This window comes from Benincasa hispida, chromosome 9 (assembly GCF_009727055.1).
Source record: "Benincasa hispida cultivar B227 chromosome 9, ASM972705v1, whole genome shotgun sequence".
In the NCBI taxonomy this organism is placed as follows: Eukaryota; Viridiplantae; Streptophyta; class Magnoliopsida; order Cucurbitales; family Cucurbitaceae; genus Benincasa; species Benincasa hispida.
This window is the reverse complement of record NC_052357.1, coordinates 35,191,663-35,210,588: the sequence shown is the minus strand read 5'-3', so window position 1 is coordinate 35,210,588 and position 18,926 is coordinate 35,191,663. Positions and strand designations below refer to the sequence as shown.

The 18,926-nt window shown below is 34.8% G+C and overlaps 1 protein-coding gene across 1 annotated transcript in view; it reads right to left on the bottom strand.

Annotated features, from left to right (window-relative positions):
- LOC120084683 (ATP synthase subunit b, chloroplastic-like) overlaps positions 1-14,380 on the bottom strand; it is an 85,095-nt gene extending 70,715 nt beyond the window's left edge. The window contains exon 1 of the mRNA XM_039040491.1: positions 14,205-14,380. Within this exon, the coding sequence (XP_038896419.1) occupies positions 14,205-14,380 (176 nt within the window). The remainder of the gene's footprint in view (positions 1-14,204) is intronic.
- Positions 14,381-18,926: the final 4,546 nt, after the last annotated feature.

The window sequence follows — 18,926 nt, the reverse complement described above, 5'->3', positions numbered from 1 at the left end:
TAGTCAATGGATCTACCACCATAGAGTTTATTCCAATATGTTCTATCGAAATTTGACCATTTTGAACTCTTTCTTTAACAACTAGAAACTCCACGTCTATATACTTTGACCTTATATTGTTGTCGAGCCCTTTTCAGTGTCATTTAAGTCCCGAAAAGAGCCAGGAATTAAAAAAAAGTTTAAACTCCCGAACTACTCCTATTACTACAAGAACGTAGCAATAGTGATGAGTCCGGGGTCGAACCATAGGGAGACATAGAATTGATTCCCTCTTAAGTTAAATTTTACTATGGAAAAACAGTAAAAACGGGGTTTTGGATTTTGATTAATTTGAAAACATGCAGGAAAATAAATTGCAAGGGATAAATATAAACAGTAATTAGTTCATCTAGTTCTCAGATCAAGTTAGGCATTCAATGTAATTTCAATCATCGTTTTCTGCCAATTGACTATGCGTTCGAATTATGCATGCATAACTACCAAATTGTTGCGATTTAACCAGTTTCTACGAAGACCGAAAACTAATTAAATCAAAATCAATCAAACGCCCTAATTATTAAGATTGGAAAGGTCAAACCCTAACTAATCTACATATTTCTAAATTCAATCGGGTTCGATAGTGGCCATGTAGAAATAAAAACACATGCATTATGATTTAGGATTCAATTACGTCGCATAATTGTCAGGAGATCCATATTCAATTAACCAATTTTATCTTTGAATCTAGCAATTAGACATTTTAGGAATATCCATCAAATGTCTAATTTACTATTGCTACTGAGGACCTTAACAACAATAAGAACCATTAACATGCACGATAAAGTATGAAAGTCAATATCAATAATCATGCTCTGGAATTTAAACCGGATCAAAGAAACACAATTCTGAATTGCAAGAATCAATAAAAACAGATGACTCACGAAATTGACATTGAATCCTTGACCTAAGAAACTAGATGAAGATTAACTCATAAATTCATAGACAAATTTAAGAGTTCAAGCCAATACATGTTTACAATCCAAAATAAAACTAAAATCTAACCTAATGTTACTTAAGAGATTAAAGGAAAAGAAGATAGTAAAGCCACTCCTCGGCCTCCATAATCTCCAAGTTCATATCCTTTAGCCTCCAAGAATTTTCTGCATCTTTTGACCTAAAACCAAAGAAAATAATTTAAAGAATTAATCGCAGCGTCAACGCTGCCCTGCGTCTGGGCTGAAGATGGAATGCATGCATGCCGCTGATTAGCATCAAATTATTCGGAGCATTGTAACGCTATTGACAGCATCGCAACGCTGTCCTGAACACTGGCATTTTGTCTTATGACGTCAAAAGGATTTAGGCAAATGTTGAGCGTTGCGATGCTGTCCAGGTGTTTTTTAGTCATTTTTGCCTCTTTGAAGCTCGGTTGCTTAAATCAATTTGAATTTGCTTAAATTAACCCCGTTTAGCTCCAAATTCTTGGTTCTACCTTTTGATTACTTGGTACCTGTAAAATAGGGCAATAAACACATAAAATCCAGCAACAAGCTCATTAGCTAGGAATAATAGCTCTTTTTTAGAGCTATCAAACACCTCCAACTTAATTCATGCTCGTCACGAGGATGGTAGAAGCACACAGTCAAACAAACTAAGACATGTTAGCTCTAGTTGCGAAGTTGTTACTCTAGTCTCAACAGTCAGTAAGAATAAAGTTTGCAATCAAGAACGAAATTCAGTTAAAATCAATCAATGAAGCACAATTTTAAGAATGATTCTTAATCTATTCATGCATAAGTGAACCTAAAGTCTTGCTAGTTAAGCTTCACGGCCTGGAAAAGTTTTATAAGGCTTTCATCCCATTTTTCCTCTACTCTGGCTCGGTTATCATCCTTGGACCTACCAAATTTGCAATCAAGAAGGAACTATGAAATGTGCTCCCACCGCCAGGAACCTATCCACTCTTTTCTCGTAGGGCCCTAACTAGACATAGAGGAGGTAGTTCTGTTCACCTTTATCCATGCACACACACACATTATTTTATGCATTTTTCTTTTCTTTATTTTTCTTTTTTTTTTTATACACAATAGGCCTTATTTTATCCACCTTGTCTAATTTTTCTCTACAATAAGTGTGATTACTCCTAAGTCAAAGGTGGACGTTTCGGGGTGACAAAAGAAATAAAAACCAAATAACCCAAGTATGTAAGACTTTAATTTTGCAAAACAATGATTTAAAGATGTATGGGACACAAAAAAAAAAATAAAAATAAAAATGGGCTAAAAATCATGATCATGTTTTCCTAACGTTCTTTCATGCAAATTCTATCACAGAAAGAGTGCATTATAAACTACTCATCATAACAATAGAGCAACAGAGCAAACAAGAAAACCAAAGCACACAAAGCATAGTCCAAGCACGGAGCTCAAGGACCCCAAGCTAAAATTAAAGCTACCCAACAAGTACCCCACCCCCAATATTAAAATGATACATTCTCCCTAATGTATCTTAAGTATAGCTCAAAAATAAAAAGAGCAAGGGAATAGAAAACCTCCTCTAAAAACACGTCGCACACGAGATGGTGGTGGTTGGGCTTCTTCTCTTCGCATTGGCTTTTCTGTTAAAGCTTCAGAGAGACCTACCAAAGAATGAAAAATAAAAGAAAAACAAAAACAAAACAAACCTACAAAAAAAAAAAAGAAGTTAGAAAAAACCAAAAGAAAAGAAAAAACTACAAAAATAACAAAAATGAAACTAAAGGAAGGTAAAAAAAATACTACCAAAAGCATAAAAAAGAAGGAAGGCTAGCCTCAATCAGAGTCTGATGAGTCTGGCATTTGAGATTAGACCACATAAATCTTGATAGAATATGAAGATTGGTAAAGAATGGACTTCTAAGCAAGTTAGAAGATGATTCATTACCTCTATGTGAATCTTGTCTCGATGGAAAAATGACTAAAATACCTTTTAGGGGAAAAAGTTGTAGAGCCAAAGAACCTTTAAAACTCATACATTCGGATCTTTAAGGTCAAATGAATGTAAAGGCTAAAGGAGGGTACGGATACTTCATCTCTTTTATAGATGATTATTCAACGTATGGTTACTTATTATAGAACATAAGTCTGAAGCCTTTGAAAAGTTCAAAGAGTATAAGGCTGAAGTTGAAAACCTATTAGGTAAAACAATTAAAACACTTAAATCTGATCGAGATGAAGAGTACATAGATTTAGAATTCCAGGACTACATGATAGAACATGGAATTCAATCCAACTCTCAGCACCTGGTACATCTTAGTAGAATGGTGTATTAGAAAGAAAAAATAAAACCTCATTTGATATGGTTAGTTATATGATGAGTTATGCTCGATTGCCCAACTCATTTTGGGGGTATGCAGTAGAGACTGTAGTTCACATCTTGAACAATGTGTACGTTTTTATGTCCTAAAATTCGTGGTTTGTAAACAATAAACTTATTATGTTATTAATAAAGATGTTATTGAGGTTTTATTTAATAAAGTTGTTATTGAATGTATGAATTGCTCATTTCATTATAGAAAGAACCTAAATCAAATAAACTATGATCTGTGGCTATTACTTGAATACTTGGACTTTATGTAATGACATAAAAGTGGATCAAGTTCGAGTAAATAGTCTAAACGGTCTATAGTATATGGATAAGGCTAGGTATGTTATCTTGGGGACACCATTGGATGTGACCCACTTTATATTTAGTACAAACAATGTGATCTTGAATCGTTCATGTAATGACATGCGAGCGGGGGCATCCAATGCAAAAAGTTTGTAAAAGATCGTACCAAGAAATAAGTCACTCTTACTGTATAACGTTGTTTACTATTTAAGACTGAATATTTCAAAGCGGTGGCCTAGGTAACTTGACCTTATTCCTAAGCTAACTATGAACTCTTGTTTACTCGGGATTATCCTTAGATTTGCATGGGTGAGGGTTGACTCAAACGCCGACTCAATAAGCCTCCCATTTCAGGGGTATAATCGAGTAGATATCTAGTGACATAGGGTGCAATACGGAATTCACTCCTTCCCGCTTTTAGGGATAGTAAAGAGGTTGTTCCCTTAAGTGCAAACTACAGAACTTGAATAAGGGGCTCCATGTTCTCCTTGGCTCGAGAGGGATTCGGTTTAGTTATTGGATCACAAATCAACTCTTGATTAAAGGATCAGTAGGATTGAAGAAGCAAGATGTAATCTCGAGGGTAAAACAACTTTTTACCTAGTCGTTATTACAAACAACCTATGAAGGGTTGACTTACTGATTCTGGTTATATCAAGTGGACATAAGTATATTTATATTGAGAGAAGTGAAACTACTAAGTTTAGTAGAATGACCCGGTAGTTAGCAAATGGTGGTTAATTAGGTTAAAGAGTTTAGCCGGTTAATCACGGATTGTTGGAGCCCATGATCTATAGGTCCCCCTACTAGCTCATATCAGACTAAACCTTAGAATAGTGTGATGAATGAATTGGAAGTGTTTGAATTCGGTTTTTGGAGCAAAGTGTTAAATATGTACGATATATTTAACCTAATGTTTAATTGTAAATTAAACATAAAAAGAGAGAAATCAAGAAATATTTAAATAAGATTTAAATATCAAGATTATGAATAGAGATTCATAGTGATTGTTATAGTGTTGGATTTAATATTAAATTATATTAATCAAATTGTTTAATTAATTATTTAATATTAATATAAATTTAAAATTAATTATTAAAATTAATTTTGAAATTAAATACAATTGGTCACAATTGCATTCAATGTCAAAATAGTTGACTAGGTCAACATTGCATCAAAATTTAAAATTGTTGACTAAGTAAGAATGCAATAAAAGTCAAAATGTTGACTTTTGAAAAGTCAAAATTGTTGACTTTGGACTTTAAGGGTCAAATTTTGACCTTTGATCTTGTTATGAAAAGATCCAACAATTTTGAGTGGGAAATTCAAACATTTGCATTGTGTTGGAAGGAAAATTAGGGATGGGGTGGTGCACGCAATCATGCGTTAGACATAGCTTATGCTATGCGTTTACGCCCATGCATCAAAGGTCATGCATTGGAATGAAAATGTGTTAACCTAGTATGCAATGACCACACGTTCCTATCACAAGTTTTCTTACGCTCGCGCCAAGTATAACGCAAACACAAGTTTCTCGGGTAATTTAAGGTCGAACACAGGGACTTGTCACTCAATAATGCTTGTGAAGCAATGCGTTTGAGGTGATGAATAAAATTTAAAAAAAAAGGTTTAATGGATTTACACACTACTCCTACTCCTAACTAAACAGATTGAGCAATAGAAGACTTGCGATGAGAATAGGTAGATACATAACAACCATTAATGCATAGTAATGTTTATTATCTTAAATCGCTCGAGTAATCCCAACTCGTCACACTAACGCATCGTACACCTCTCGGTGGTCAGCCGCATGACTATATCTCTATAGTACATGGTTGCGTCGAGCATAAGATTGTGCCTATCTCTAGGAACAATGCATACTTTGCTTTAGTGCATTCCATCTCTTACCTTCTCAGGCAGTTAGACGCAGCTATTTAACTTATAGACAAGCAATGCAACAACCCATAGACAAGCGTTGTTACAACCTTTCACCAGGCAAAGAGGATTAACTCACTATACTCGCACAACACACACCTCTCGGTGGGTTGCTATATGCGTCCTATCTCTAGCCTACACGATTAAGTATGTGATTGCCTTTGATAAATAAATGATGAAGGTAAATGATGATAAAGATAAAGATGATGAAGAAGATAGCATTGAAGGAATCAAGAGATGCATTGATTACAAAATGTCTTAATATCTTAAGCTAAAATATAATACAATACAGAGGTTAGAAGAGAAATGAAGGACTCTGCATCAAGGCTGCCGGTGGTGCCATGGATGAATGGTAGAGATGTCTCTCTCGAGCTCTATCTCCAACGAAAGCTCTGGTTGTCACTCGATCTGGTTTGTGGAGATGAAGAATTCTCACTGAAAATCTTGCTCAAGCTTTCATTTGTGATTGCAAACCTCTGCCTTGAGGCAGAAGTTCAGATGTCTTGAAATGAAGGTCCAAAGGGCTATTTATAGAGTTTAAACGCCGACAGCTATCATGATTGCGTTATGGCTCACTGCTGTTTTTTTCGCGGTATGGGCATTGTCGCATCGTCTTATCTTGTTGATACTTTCAAAGTATGTGTCCAGCTTGATTCAGCTGAAGTATCAATGCGTTCTACCCATCTTGCGATCCTCTATTATGGCTATCACTTTGTGGCCGCAATCTCTAAGTGATTACCACATTTACTTGATCACCGCAACTTCCATACGATGGACGCATGCGATCCAACTTTCAGCGCATGCATTTGTCTTTGCAGTCGCCTGGCTTCAACACATGCGTTTGTCTGCGATTGCTTATTTCCAACACATTCATTTGATTCTTGCGATAGCTACAAAAATAGACACTTTGGCACGGAGTAACGCAAATTCTAAGTATTATCACCGCATTTTCTTCTTATTAGCCCTCATAATTCTAAATAAAAGTCTTATAATAACTGGCATTTCTGCCAGTTATCACATTTCTAACAATTGTTTTCAATTGAAGACATTTGCCCCACTAATACCACTTTGAATTTGTGGATTTTTTTAGTGTCAAATTCTCATCAAACTCAAAGTTGCATGTTTTGCATGATATGGCCTATAAAAAAGAAGTGTTTTATGAATATTAGCTCTCCTGGCCAAGTGCACTTTTATGAGATTATTTGATAGTCTTAACCTATTTTCTCTCAAATCTTTAACATTTTTCTCTCGAAATTAGTCATGCACCCGATCACCATCGTGTTTTAAAGCTGGAGAATAGCCAGGAAGACTCTCATGGTGATCTACGGACCATTCGTGAGGAGATTGGAGGTGATTTAAAGAAGATTTGACACTACAAAGGTTGTATAGCTTCTTTCCTTTTGTTCTTAATTTAATTGCATGCTTATTTTTTGAAATTAATCTAATTAGAGTACTTTAGATCCGTTAAATTCTTCTGTTACGCATTTGTTCGTTCCATCACAATGTTCCCTTAAAAAGTGTTTCTGAAACACCTTTCGAGTTATGGAGGGGGCGTAAACCAAGTTTACATTACTTCAAAATTTGGGGTTGTCCTGCACATGTGTTAGTGACAAATCCTAAAAAGTTAGAACCTCGTTCAAGATTTTACCAATTTGTTGTTTATCCTAAGGAAATGAAATGTGTTCATCAACAAGGGTTGTTGTTGGAGCTGGTCCTTCATCAAGAGTTAATGAAGCAACCAACACTTTAGGTCCGTCTCGTCCTTTTCAATCATTGAGGGTGCCTCGATGCAGTGGGAAGGTTATGATATAACCTGACTGGTACTTGGGTTTAATTGAAACTCAGGTTGTCATGCCAAATGATGGTGTTGAAGATTTGTTTTCCTATAAACAGGCAATGAATGATGTAAACAAGGAAATGGGTCAAAGCCATAGACCTTGAAATGAAGTTTATGTACTCCAATTCAGTGTGGGATCTTGTAGATCCACCTAAAGCGGTAAAATCCATAGGGTACAAATAGATCTATAAAAGAAAGAGAGATGTAGCCAAAAAGGTATAAACCTTCAAGCTAGACTTGTAGCAAAGGGTTATACCCAGAGGGAAAAATTTGACTATGAGGAAACTTTTTCCTCTGTTGCTATGCATAAGTCTATAAGAATTCTCTTGTCAATGCATATTACGACTATGAAATATGGCAAATTTATGTCAAAACTGTTTTTCTGAATTGCAATTTTGAAGAAAACATCTTTACGTCTCAGGCCAAGGGGTTCATAACCTGAGGTTAGGAGCATAAAGTTTGCAAGCTGAATCGATCCATTTATGGGTTGAAACAGGCATCCAGATCTTGGAACATTAGATTTGATACAATGATAAAATATTTTTGTTTTGATCAAAATATTGATGAACCTTGTATCTACAAGAAAATTATCAACGATAAAGTAGCTTTTCTAGTACTTTATGTGGATGATATCCTACTCATTATGAATCATGTAAGCTACCTCACTGACATTAGATTTGTAGCCCAATTCAAAATGAAAGATTTAGGTGAGCCGCATTATTTACTTGGGATCCAAATCATTATAGATTGTAAGAACAACACGTTGGCTCTGTCTCAAGCAACTTATATCAACAAAATGTTGACTTATATTCGATACAGAACTTTACAAAAGGTTTATTACCATTCAAGCACTTGGTCTAAGGAACAATATCCTAAGATACCTTAAGAAGTTGAGGATATGACATGTACCATATGCCTTAGCTGTGGGGAGCTTAATGTATGTTATTCTCTACACTAGGTCATATATTTGTTATGCAATAGGAATAGTCAGTAAGTACCAGTCCAATCCATGGTTAGACCACTAGACTGCGGCTACGAACATCCTCAAGTATCTTAGGAGAACAGAGGACTATACGTTGGTATATGGAGCAAAGGATTTGATCCTTACAAGATACACCGACCTTGATTTGTAAACTAACAAGGATACTAGGAAATCAACGTCAAAATCAATGTTTACACTGAACGGGGGAGCTGTAGTGTGGCATAGTATGAAGCAAGGATGTATTGCATATTCCACAATGGAAACTGAGTATGTAGCTGCTTGTGAAGCAGCAAATGAAGCAATTTGACTCAAGAAGTTCCTAAGCGATTTGGAAGAGATTCCAAATATGGTCTTGCCTATCACCTTATAGTGTGACAATAGTAGGAAAGTAGTCATTGCTGGTCTTTTTACAAAGGCTCTTTCTCGGCTAAAGTGTTTGAGGGTCAACTGGAGAGTCTTGGGCTACGAGACATGTACATTGTATAATCTAGGACAAATTGGATATATGTAATGGGTATATGGATGCCTTAGTTTATTATATTTATTTACAGTAATCCCGTCTTTTGGATTATGATATCATGTACAACCCATTGACTATAATTTTAGTTCAAGTGGGAGTTTGTTAGGTGTTATGCCCTAAAACTTGTAGATAGTAAATGTTATTAATTGACTGTCATCCATAAAGAGTTATAAATGTTAATTCAACAAATGTTATTGTTTTTGTTGTTTGTCTATTTTTTCTTAATAACCTTATATCTAATAAATTGTGGGTTATGAACACTCGTGAAGGACTAACTTGTTGTTATTAGTCTATATTATTGGACACAGAAATATATTTGTAGTGAGAAGAGTAAAGTTGTGGGTCTGTAGTGGAGTGTCACATTTAACGATTATTGATTAACTTGGTTAATGAGTTTAGCCAATCAATCTCATATCGTTATAGCTTTTAATCTACAGGTCCACCAGGTCCCCTCATTAGCTCATTGAAAGATATTAATGTGATTGATATATAATTGATTATGGATATGATCTATAATTCACATTGATTGGAAATTAATTCAAGTGAATTAGATTCACAAAGAATTAATTAAAAAAGATGTACTACACATATACATAGGATGTTTATGATAATTAGATATATATACATTAAATTAGATTAAATGTATAAATAGTTATTTAATTCATAAAAATTAAATTAAACAATTGTTATTTTATTGTGCTAATTAATTAAATAAGTGTTATTTAATTAATTAATTGTGGAAAAATGAATATGAAAAGGATTAGGAAAAAAGCTTGATCCTTTGGGAGACACCGAGACAGACACTAACAATACACAACATAGAAGTGTTATTGTGAAAAATTTTCCCTAAGCCACAAATAGAATCCTCTCTACTCTCCAAAACCATTTTCTCCTCTCTCTCTCCCAATAGTTAGATACCACCTAGAGAATAATAAGGTTACTCTTGTGGTAGTGTTCAAGATTGTTGAAGAAATAGTTCATGATCAAGATCGCTGGAGGAGCCATTCGTTGAAACTTGGGAATCTACAAAGATAAGAATGATTCTAATCTTTTTCCAAAAGGCATGTTATGTAACGACCGGATCCTTACATATTATCGTCTGCCCGCTACGACATGCATTCTTATACTTTTCTATCATGAGATGAGTTTTGGCAAAAATCTCAAAAGAACATATATGAGATTTTATTAATTAGGTAGAAAACTATATAAAAAGTTTATTTTACAAAACACCAGGATCCATAAAACATTAGCGTAGTGATACAAAGATCCATATGCCTATAATAGTGAGTTTGATGGTTGGCCATTTGAGCGACGTCCAGTTCTGACACCTACGTTGTATCCTTACCTACAAAGTCTGTAAAAATAGGATGAGTATATAATATACCCAGTAAGTAGTTCTCACATAGGGTAGTGACCAAATGCACAATCACATGCAACATGTCCTAAAAACAAATGATTGAGACAGAAAACATATAATAACATGTGGTGGTCGGTTATGCTTCTAACGTAAATTTCTCCGCCCTGATAGGAAGATGAAGACTTAGGCAGAAACTAACCCATCTGATGATTAGCGGGTCATGCAGTCAGTAGGGCCAGAGTTGCATCCAACATCAACCATGAACATAAAAGTAAGATTGGACTAGATGGGTGCAACCATACATAACCTATTAGTCCCTAGCATAAACTTGGCATAGAATTGGGTCTAAAGAAGTGCAACCATACATGCCCTGCTAGCCCTAGAAGTATAACCTTTATCTAATTAAAATTTAATCTTATTTCATCATTGTGAAAAAGACTAATACATGGGGTCCCTTGTCGATGAACATATTTTAAACATGTAATGCAACATAACAATAACATAATTATGCAACATATTAAAGGTACACTACCATTAAACACTTAAAGAGAGAGTGAGATAAACTACTTACCTTGACTGCGATCCTAGTTATTCCTTATTATTCCTTATAGTTTAATAAGTAGAGCTTTCCCTCTTAAATAAGAAGGAAATTTGGGTAGCACTTCGCATGCGTTTCCTCCTTCTAACTAACAAAATTACTTCACCCTTTTCACACGATTTTTACTACTGAGTTTTGTTTGAGAATCTCTTTAACTTCCAGCCTAAAGCCTTCTATTTATAGTCATTTCCAGCTCTTCTCTGTGTGACAACTCATCCTACAAATGGCTTCTTTAAAATTACTTAGGTTTAAGAATTTCTCTTAATAAGACACCTAATTTTGGCTAACGTTTTCCCTTACGTCATCAACCTTTGTTTGTATTCCAGTTTTGGGGTTCTCCATGTATAATCTATAAGATCTGGCCAAATTCAACGCATAATCCATGCTTCTGTCCAAATCTCGCTCTTTCTGTTCTCAGAATCTCGCTCTCTCCAGCTTTCTAGCTGGTTTGGCTCTCGTGGCTCTTGCTCTCGCTCTCGCTGGTTTTACTCTCGTGGCTCTCGCTCTCTTCCACTTTCTCACTGGGAATCTTGCTCTCTTCACTCTCTCTCTCTCTCCAATTTTCTCTCCAATTTCACTTGTTTTCAAGCGTGGGTTGCCTTCACTGCTTGTGGATTCCACGTCCCCTTTTTAACTCTTTCAAATTTTAAGAGTATATGGGCAATTAATTCACCTCAAATTATTCCAACGAGCAGTGCCCAAACAAAAAGTTATCTACTGCCCTTTGTTTCCTGAATTAGCTAGCGTCCAACTTCTAATTAATTCTCCCTGATTCTATCCCCTTATTCATTATTTTTGGATAATTAATAATTTTTTTTCCAATTCTAAATTTTCACCCGATTTTCCTATTAAATTTATATATTTTTCATTCTTAATTATATATTTTATTTGTTTTCCTGCTTTCTAAATTAGGGTTATGGTATTACATTTATCACCCCTTTTAAATAAAATTTCGTCCTACTTAACATTTGACATTTAATTTCTTGTAGTGTATGCGTACAAATTTGGGTTGTTACATTCTTCCCCCCTTAAGAACTTTCGTCCTCGAAAGTTTCTTGGTTCTTAAACAGATAAGGGTATTTAGCTTTCATCTCTTTTTCTGGTTGCCATGTAGCTTCTTCTACTTGCTGACTTGTCTAGAGAACCTTCACTGAAATTATTTCCCGATTACGCAGTGACTTCTTCTCTCTTGCTAGGATGCAAACTGGAGTCTCTTCATATTCCAAGTTTTCACTTATTTATAGAGGTTCATAATTTACTACATGTGATGGGTCAAACACGTATTTTCGAAGCATCGATACATGAAAGACATTATGTATTGTAGAAAGGGTAGGTGGTAATTTTAATCGATAAGCTACTTGGCCAATACGTTCTAATATTTCAAAGGGTCCAATAAAGCAGGGGCTATGTTTGCCTTAATGCAGATCTTGCAATTAACTATGCTATTCGAGTTGTGAAGGTTCCTGGTATTAGTGAGATCTCAACTCTTTTAAGGTCATCCATTACGTGTTTGGAGATGGTACTTAGGGTTGTTGTATGAGCTGACTTTTTGCTAAGAGTATCAGCAACAATGTTAGTTTTTCTTGGATGATAGAGGATCTCACAATCATAATCTTTGACTAATACTAACCATCTTTGTTGCCTCATATTTAACTCTTCCTAGGTAAAGAAGTACTTAAGGCTTTTATGATCTGTATAAATTTGGATATTTTCCCCATATAAGTAATGTCTCCATATCTTTAAGGCAAAGACTACGGCAGCTAACTCCAAGTCATGAACGGGATAATTTTGTTCATAAGATTTTAATTGTCTTGAAGCATATGCTATTACCTTTCCATGTTGCATCAATACACAACCAAGCCCCTTCTTCGATACGTCACTGTACACAGTTAGACCTCTTGATCCGTCAGGTATAGTGAGAATAGGGTCGTGGTCAACTATTCTTTTAGTTCCTGGAAGTTGTGCTCACATGCTTGATTCCAGACAAAAGGATTATTCTTCTTGGTGAGGTTATTTAAGGGTAATGCTATACTTGAGAAATTCTTCACAAATCGTCTATAATATCCTGATAATCAAAGTAAGCTCCGCACTTCGCTGACTCTTGTTGGGCAAGGCCACTTGCTAACTGTTTCAATCTTAGCAGGATCCACTGAGATTCCTTCTTGCTTAATAATATGCCCTAGGTACGCAACTTGTCGCGTCCAAAAATCACACTTGGAGAATTTGGCATACAACTTTTCATTTCTTAATATGGAAAGGACGTCCCCAATATGTTTTTCATGTTCTACCTTAGACTTGGAATAGACCAAAATATCATCTATAAATACGATCATGAAGTTATCAAGATAGTCCTTAAAAATTATATTCATCAAGCCCATAAAGGCTGTTGGGGAATTCATTAATCCAACGGGCATCACAATGAATTCATAATGCCCATATCTTGTTCGGAAAGCAGTCTTGCGTATATCAGACTCCTTGATTCGTAGTTGATGATATCCAGATCGTAAGTCTATTTTAGAAAATACTGAGGCTCCTTGTAATTGGTCAAGTAGGTCATCAATGCGTGGGAGTGGGTACTTATTCTTTATTGTCAACTTATTCAACTCCCGATAATCTATACATAAACGCACTGATCCATCCTTTTTGTTAACAAATAAGACAGGTGCTCCCCATGGAGACATGCTAGGGCATGTAGATCCCTTATCTAACAATTCTTGTAATTGTATTTTGAGTTCTTTTAATTTTGCAAGTGCCATTCTATATGGTGCTTTAGATATTGGTTCAGCTCTGGGAATTAGATCTATACAAAATTCTATTTTTCGACTAGGTGGTAAACCTGGTACCTTTTCTAGGAATACATCTTCAAATTCTCTTATTACAGGAATGGCCTTAATTTTATCCTTTTGGTTTCGTAAATCCACTACACTTGCTAAATATGCCCAAACCCCATGGTTGAGCAAATATTTAGTTTTTAAGGCTGAAATAATTCTTGGGGCTGATTGTGTATTAGAACTCTTAAACTTAAACTTGGTTCCTGTTAGAAAGATGAATATGACCTCTTTATTATGGCAATCTATGCTTGCATAATTTGCTGCTAACCAGTCCATACCTAGTATTATGTCGAAATCACTTATGTCTAGGATGATAAGGGTCACCCCTAGTTTATGTCCTAATACTGATAATTCACAGTTTTCTACTACTGAGTGGGCCAACATAGATACTCCGGTAGAAGTAGCTACAGATAGAATGTAGCCTAAGGGCTTTGATCTTAATTGAGCATGTTGTGCAAATGTTGTAGAGATGAATGAATGACTAGAGCCCGAATCAAATAAAGTGAAGGCATAATACCCGAGGATGGGTAATGTGCCTGTAACAACTGCATCTTGATCCTCTGCCTCTTGACGTGTAACAACAAACACTCGTCCTTTTTGTTGTTCGGTAACCTTGTTACTAGTAGGCTGGGTGGTCTGGGTAGTTGATACTTGATTGATAAGCTTTGGGCAAGCCTTTGCATAGTGACCCATCTCGCCGTAGTTGAAACACACCTCTAAGTTCCGTAGACATTGCCCCTTATGGTGTTTTCCACAATTTTTACACTTAGGATATGTGAATGTTTGACTCTTGTGTTGTGACTATACGCCCTGAGTGCTTTAGGAAATTTTTGCTTGCCATTGTGATCGTTGGAAGCTTTGTTGGATGAATTTCCTTTTTTGATTTGGCATGAATCCTCGTATAGAAGTTGAGGTTTTGACAGTAAGATCTACTTCCATGAGTAAGGCCGACTCGAGGGCAAGAGCATACTCTTTGTGTCGGAAAGCAGTAACAATGCTTCGAATGCCTTCTCTTAATCCCCAAATAAACCTTTCCACCTTCTTCTCTTCTATGTCCACTAGTCGAGGGACAAACTGGGACAAGCGATCAAATTTTTGTTCATACTCTGGCACCGACATGTTCTCTTGACGAAGATTAAGAAATTCCACTTCCTTTTGATATCTCACTGTCAAAGGGAAATACTTGTTGTAAAAAGCCTAATTGAATTGCTGCCATGAGATTGAATCTTTGATTGTTCTTTGTGTGGATTCCCATCAGAACTTTGCATCGCGTCTTAACATGAAGGTGGCACAATTTACTTTATGTTCTTCTGGGATGTTCATATGGCGAAAAATAATTTCTATTTCTGTTATCCAATTCTCTGCTATAATTGGATCCACAGATGATCCATCAAATGTTGAAGGATTGAACTGCCTGAATTCACGAATGATCTTTGAGTCATTTGTATCGTTGGTTATTGGTGTGGTGGATGAGGTTGTGTTTCCATTGCTCATATTTTGTATTAGTATTCGTAACGCTTCAGGTGTAAGTAACACGTAAGGCGTCTGTCCATGTCCTTGATTTTGATCCCTTGTGGATTCACTTCGAGGTCTGCCTCGTCGTGTTGGAGCCCTTTGTGGTGGCATCTGGTACACACATTCTTTTTTTAATAATAAGGAAGCGATCTAATTTTAATTTTTTTTTTGACTCATACTTTATGTTTACTAAGTTACTTACTAAATTACTTGTTTAAAAATTCCACTTACCAACGTATTTGGCATAACTGTGGGCATCACTTAACAAGCCTACCATCAAACACCATGACTCTTCTAATTAGTAGAGTCTAATTGGCTTAAATGCTCTGATACAAAACTGTAAGGACCAGATCCTTACATATGATGGTCCGACCGCTACGACCCAGTAAGTAGTTCTCACATAGGGTAGTGACCAAATGCACAATCACATGCAACATGTCCTGAAAACATATGATCGGGACGAAAAATATATAATAACATATGGTGGTCGGTTATGCTTCAAACGTAAATTTCTCCGCCCTAATAAGAAGATGAGGACTTAGCGAAACTAACCCATCTGATGATTAACGGGTCGTGCAGTCAGTAGGGCCAGAGTTGCATCCAACATCAACCATTAACATAAATGTAAGATTGGACTAGAGGGGTGTAACCATACAAACCCTGTTAGTCCCTAGCATAAACTTGACATAGAATTGGTTCTAGAGAGGTGCAATCATACATGCCCTGCTAGCCTTAGAAGCATAAACTTTATCTAATTAAAATTTAATCTTATTTCATTGTTATGAACAAGGATAATACATGGGGTCCCTTGTCGATAAACATATTTTAAACATGTAATGCAACATAACAATAACATAATTATGCAACATATTAAAGGTACACTACCATTAAACACTTAAAGAGAGGGTGAGATAAACTACTTACCTTGACTGCGATCCTAGTTATTCCTTATGGTTTAATCGGTAGAGCTTTCCCTCTTAAATTATAAGGAAATTTGGGCAACACTTCACTTGCGTTTCCTCCTTCTTACTAACAGAATTACTTCACCCTTTTCACACGATTTTTACTACTAAGTTTTGTTTGAGAATCCCTTTAACTTCCAGCCTAAAGCCTCCTATTTATAGTCGTTTCCAGCTCTTCTCTGTGTGACAACTCATCCTACAAATGGCTTCTTTAAAATTAATTAGGTTTAAGAATTTCTCTTAATAAGACACCTAATGTTGGCTAATGTTTGCCCTTATGTCATCAACCTTTGTTTGTATTCCATTTTAGGGTTCTTCATGTATAATCTATAAGATTGTGGCCAAATTCAATGCATAATCCACGCTTCTATCCAAATCTCGCTCTTTCTGTTCTCAGACTCTTGCTCTCTCCAGCATTCTTGCTAGTTTAGCTCTCGTGACTTTCGCTCTTGCTGGTTTGGCTCTTATGGCTCTCGCTCTCTCCCACTTTCTCGCTGGGAATCTCGCTCTCTTCAATTTTCTCTCCAATCCCGCTCTCTCCACTCTCGCTCTCTCCAATTATCTCTCCATCTTCGCACTCTCCACTCTCTCTCTCTCTAATTTTCTCTCCAATCTTCGTTAGTTTTCAACGCGTGGGTTGCCTTCATTGCTTGTGGATCCACTTCCACTTTTAACTCTTTCAAAATTTTAGGAGTATATGGGCAATTAATTCACCTCCAATTCTTTCCAACGAGCAATCCCAAACAAAAAGTTACTACTGCCTTTTGTCTCTAAATTATCTACGTCTAACTTCTAATTAATCCTCCCTGATTCTGCCCCTTATTCATTATTTTTGGATAATTAATAAATTTCTTATTTTTTTCCAATTCTAAATTTCCACCTGATTTTCCTATTAAATTTATATATTTTTCATTCTTAATTATATATTTTATTTGTTTTCCTGCTTTCTAAATTAGGGTTAGGGTATTACATTTATCACCTCTTGAAATAAAATTTTGTCCTGCTTAACATTTGACATTTAATTTCCTGTAGTGTATGTGTACAAATTTGGGTTGTTACATGTTATATTATATGTTTATATTCTATTTTATTATACTGAATTTGTTTATGTAAAAATCCAAATGTGGGATGCAAGTTCTCACACAAATGCTTTCTTTGTGAAATCTGATCCCTTTAATTTCATCATTTTGCTAAATTTGATGCATGCGACATATTCTGATTTTGTGATTTTTTAAACTTTTTGTAAACTTTTTGTAGGAATTTTATATTTTAACTTGAAGTATTTGGTTATATTTGGTTGTTTACGAAATTTGCATAAGAATTAGACATACAGGGGAAACAAGAATAGAAGTATCGATCGGCAAACAATGAGGGTACCTATATATGAGTTATTTTCAAATTGGTTTTTTATCAACTCAGAGTAAATTTAAAGAAATTGATTGTTTGGTAGTTGAGATTTTTTTATTGAAGGAATTGATATTCCCCACAGCGGAAACAATTGAATGCATTAACCTCTAAACTTTGTTTTACAGAATAGAAAAATATAGAGAGATGGAAACAATAAATAATATTAACTTAAAGATGTTATCTACTATGTTAATCAAATAGAGAAGAAAGATATAAAGGGAATCACATAACCTTGAAGACCAATTTTTCTCATTCCTCTCCAATTTGCATCGTCTATTTCCGATCTCATGAACATCGCAACCGAATACCACTATAAGGTCTTCCTCGTTATTCTCAGGGACGAAAATCATGCAGAGGTGTGGGCTTGCACTTAAATTTGGCAGGAAGAAGAAGAGAATTAAGAGGAATTATCTTCTCGATAAAAACTCATCTGTATAACACAGAGAACCAAAGAAACCAAAGAGAGAACAAGAGAGAACAGTTCTCTCCATTTTTTGTTTTTATGTGAGAGTGAGATTGAGAAAATGGGTGAGAGAGTTATAAATTCCTCCCCTTTAATTTTATTAAATTCAAATTCAAAATTTAGAATTTAATACATATATATATATGCTAACCATTTAATATATATACAAACTATATGTTATATCACATACAACATATAAAATCTGTAGTTAATATTATATCACATATAACAAAAGCTATAGTTTGCTATTCTCTCAAATAATGCAAGGTATTAATATGAATCACATTCACATTAATTTTAACTTATAGTTTTCATAGAATCACATTCATATAAATAATAATTCAATCATATTCAAATTATAATACTTGTTAATAAAATATATAAATTTAATATGAATCATATTCATATTAATTTTAAGGTATAGTTCCTATGTAAATCTTATTCATATAATTAATATTTGAATATTCAAATATTTATTTATCTCATAAAACTATAAAAATTCAATATGAATCATATTTACATTAAATTTTAACATATAGTTTTTATATGAATCATATTCAAATATTTATTTCTCTTATAAAAATGTATCAACATATATTATATTATATAATGAATCAACATACATTACTTAACTGTAACTTATACAATTAATTCCCTTTAACTAATTTAAACAATTCAAATTAAACCAGAATTAATTTGATTCTCACCAGTTCTCATTGAGCTAACGATGGGACCTTATGAACCTATAGATTGAAGCTCCAATGATATGAAATTAATTAATAAAACTGTTTTGATTACAATTTGATTACAAAAAATAAAATTAGAATTTGAAGTCAAAATTTTGTCAAAAAATTGGTAAATTAAATGTATAGTTTTCCCTCATATACATCTA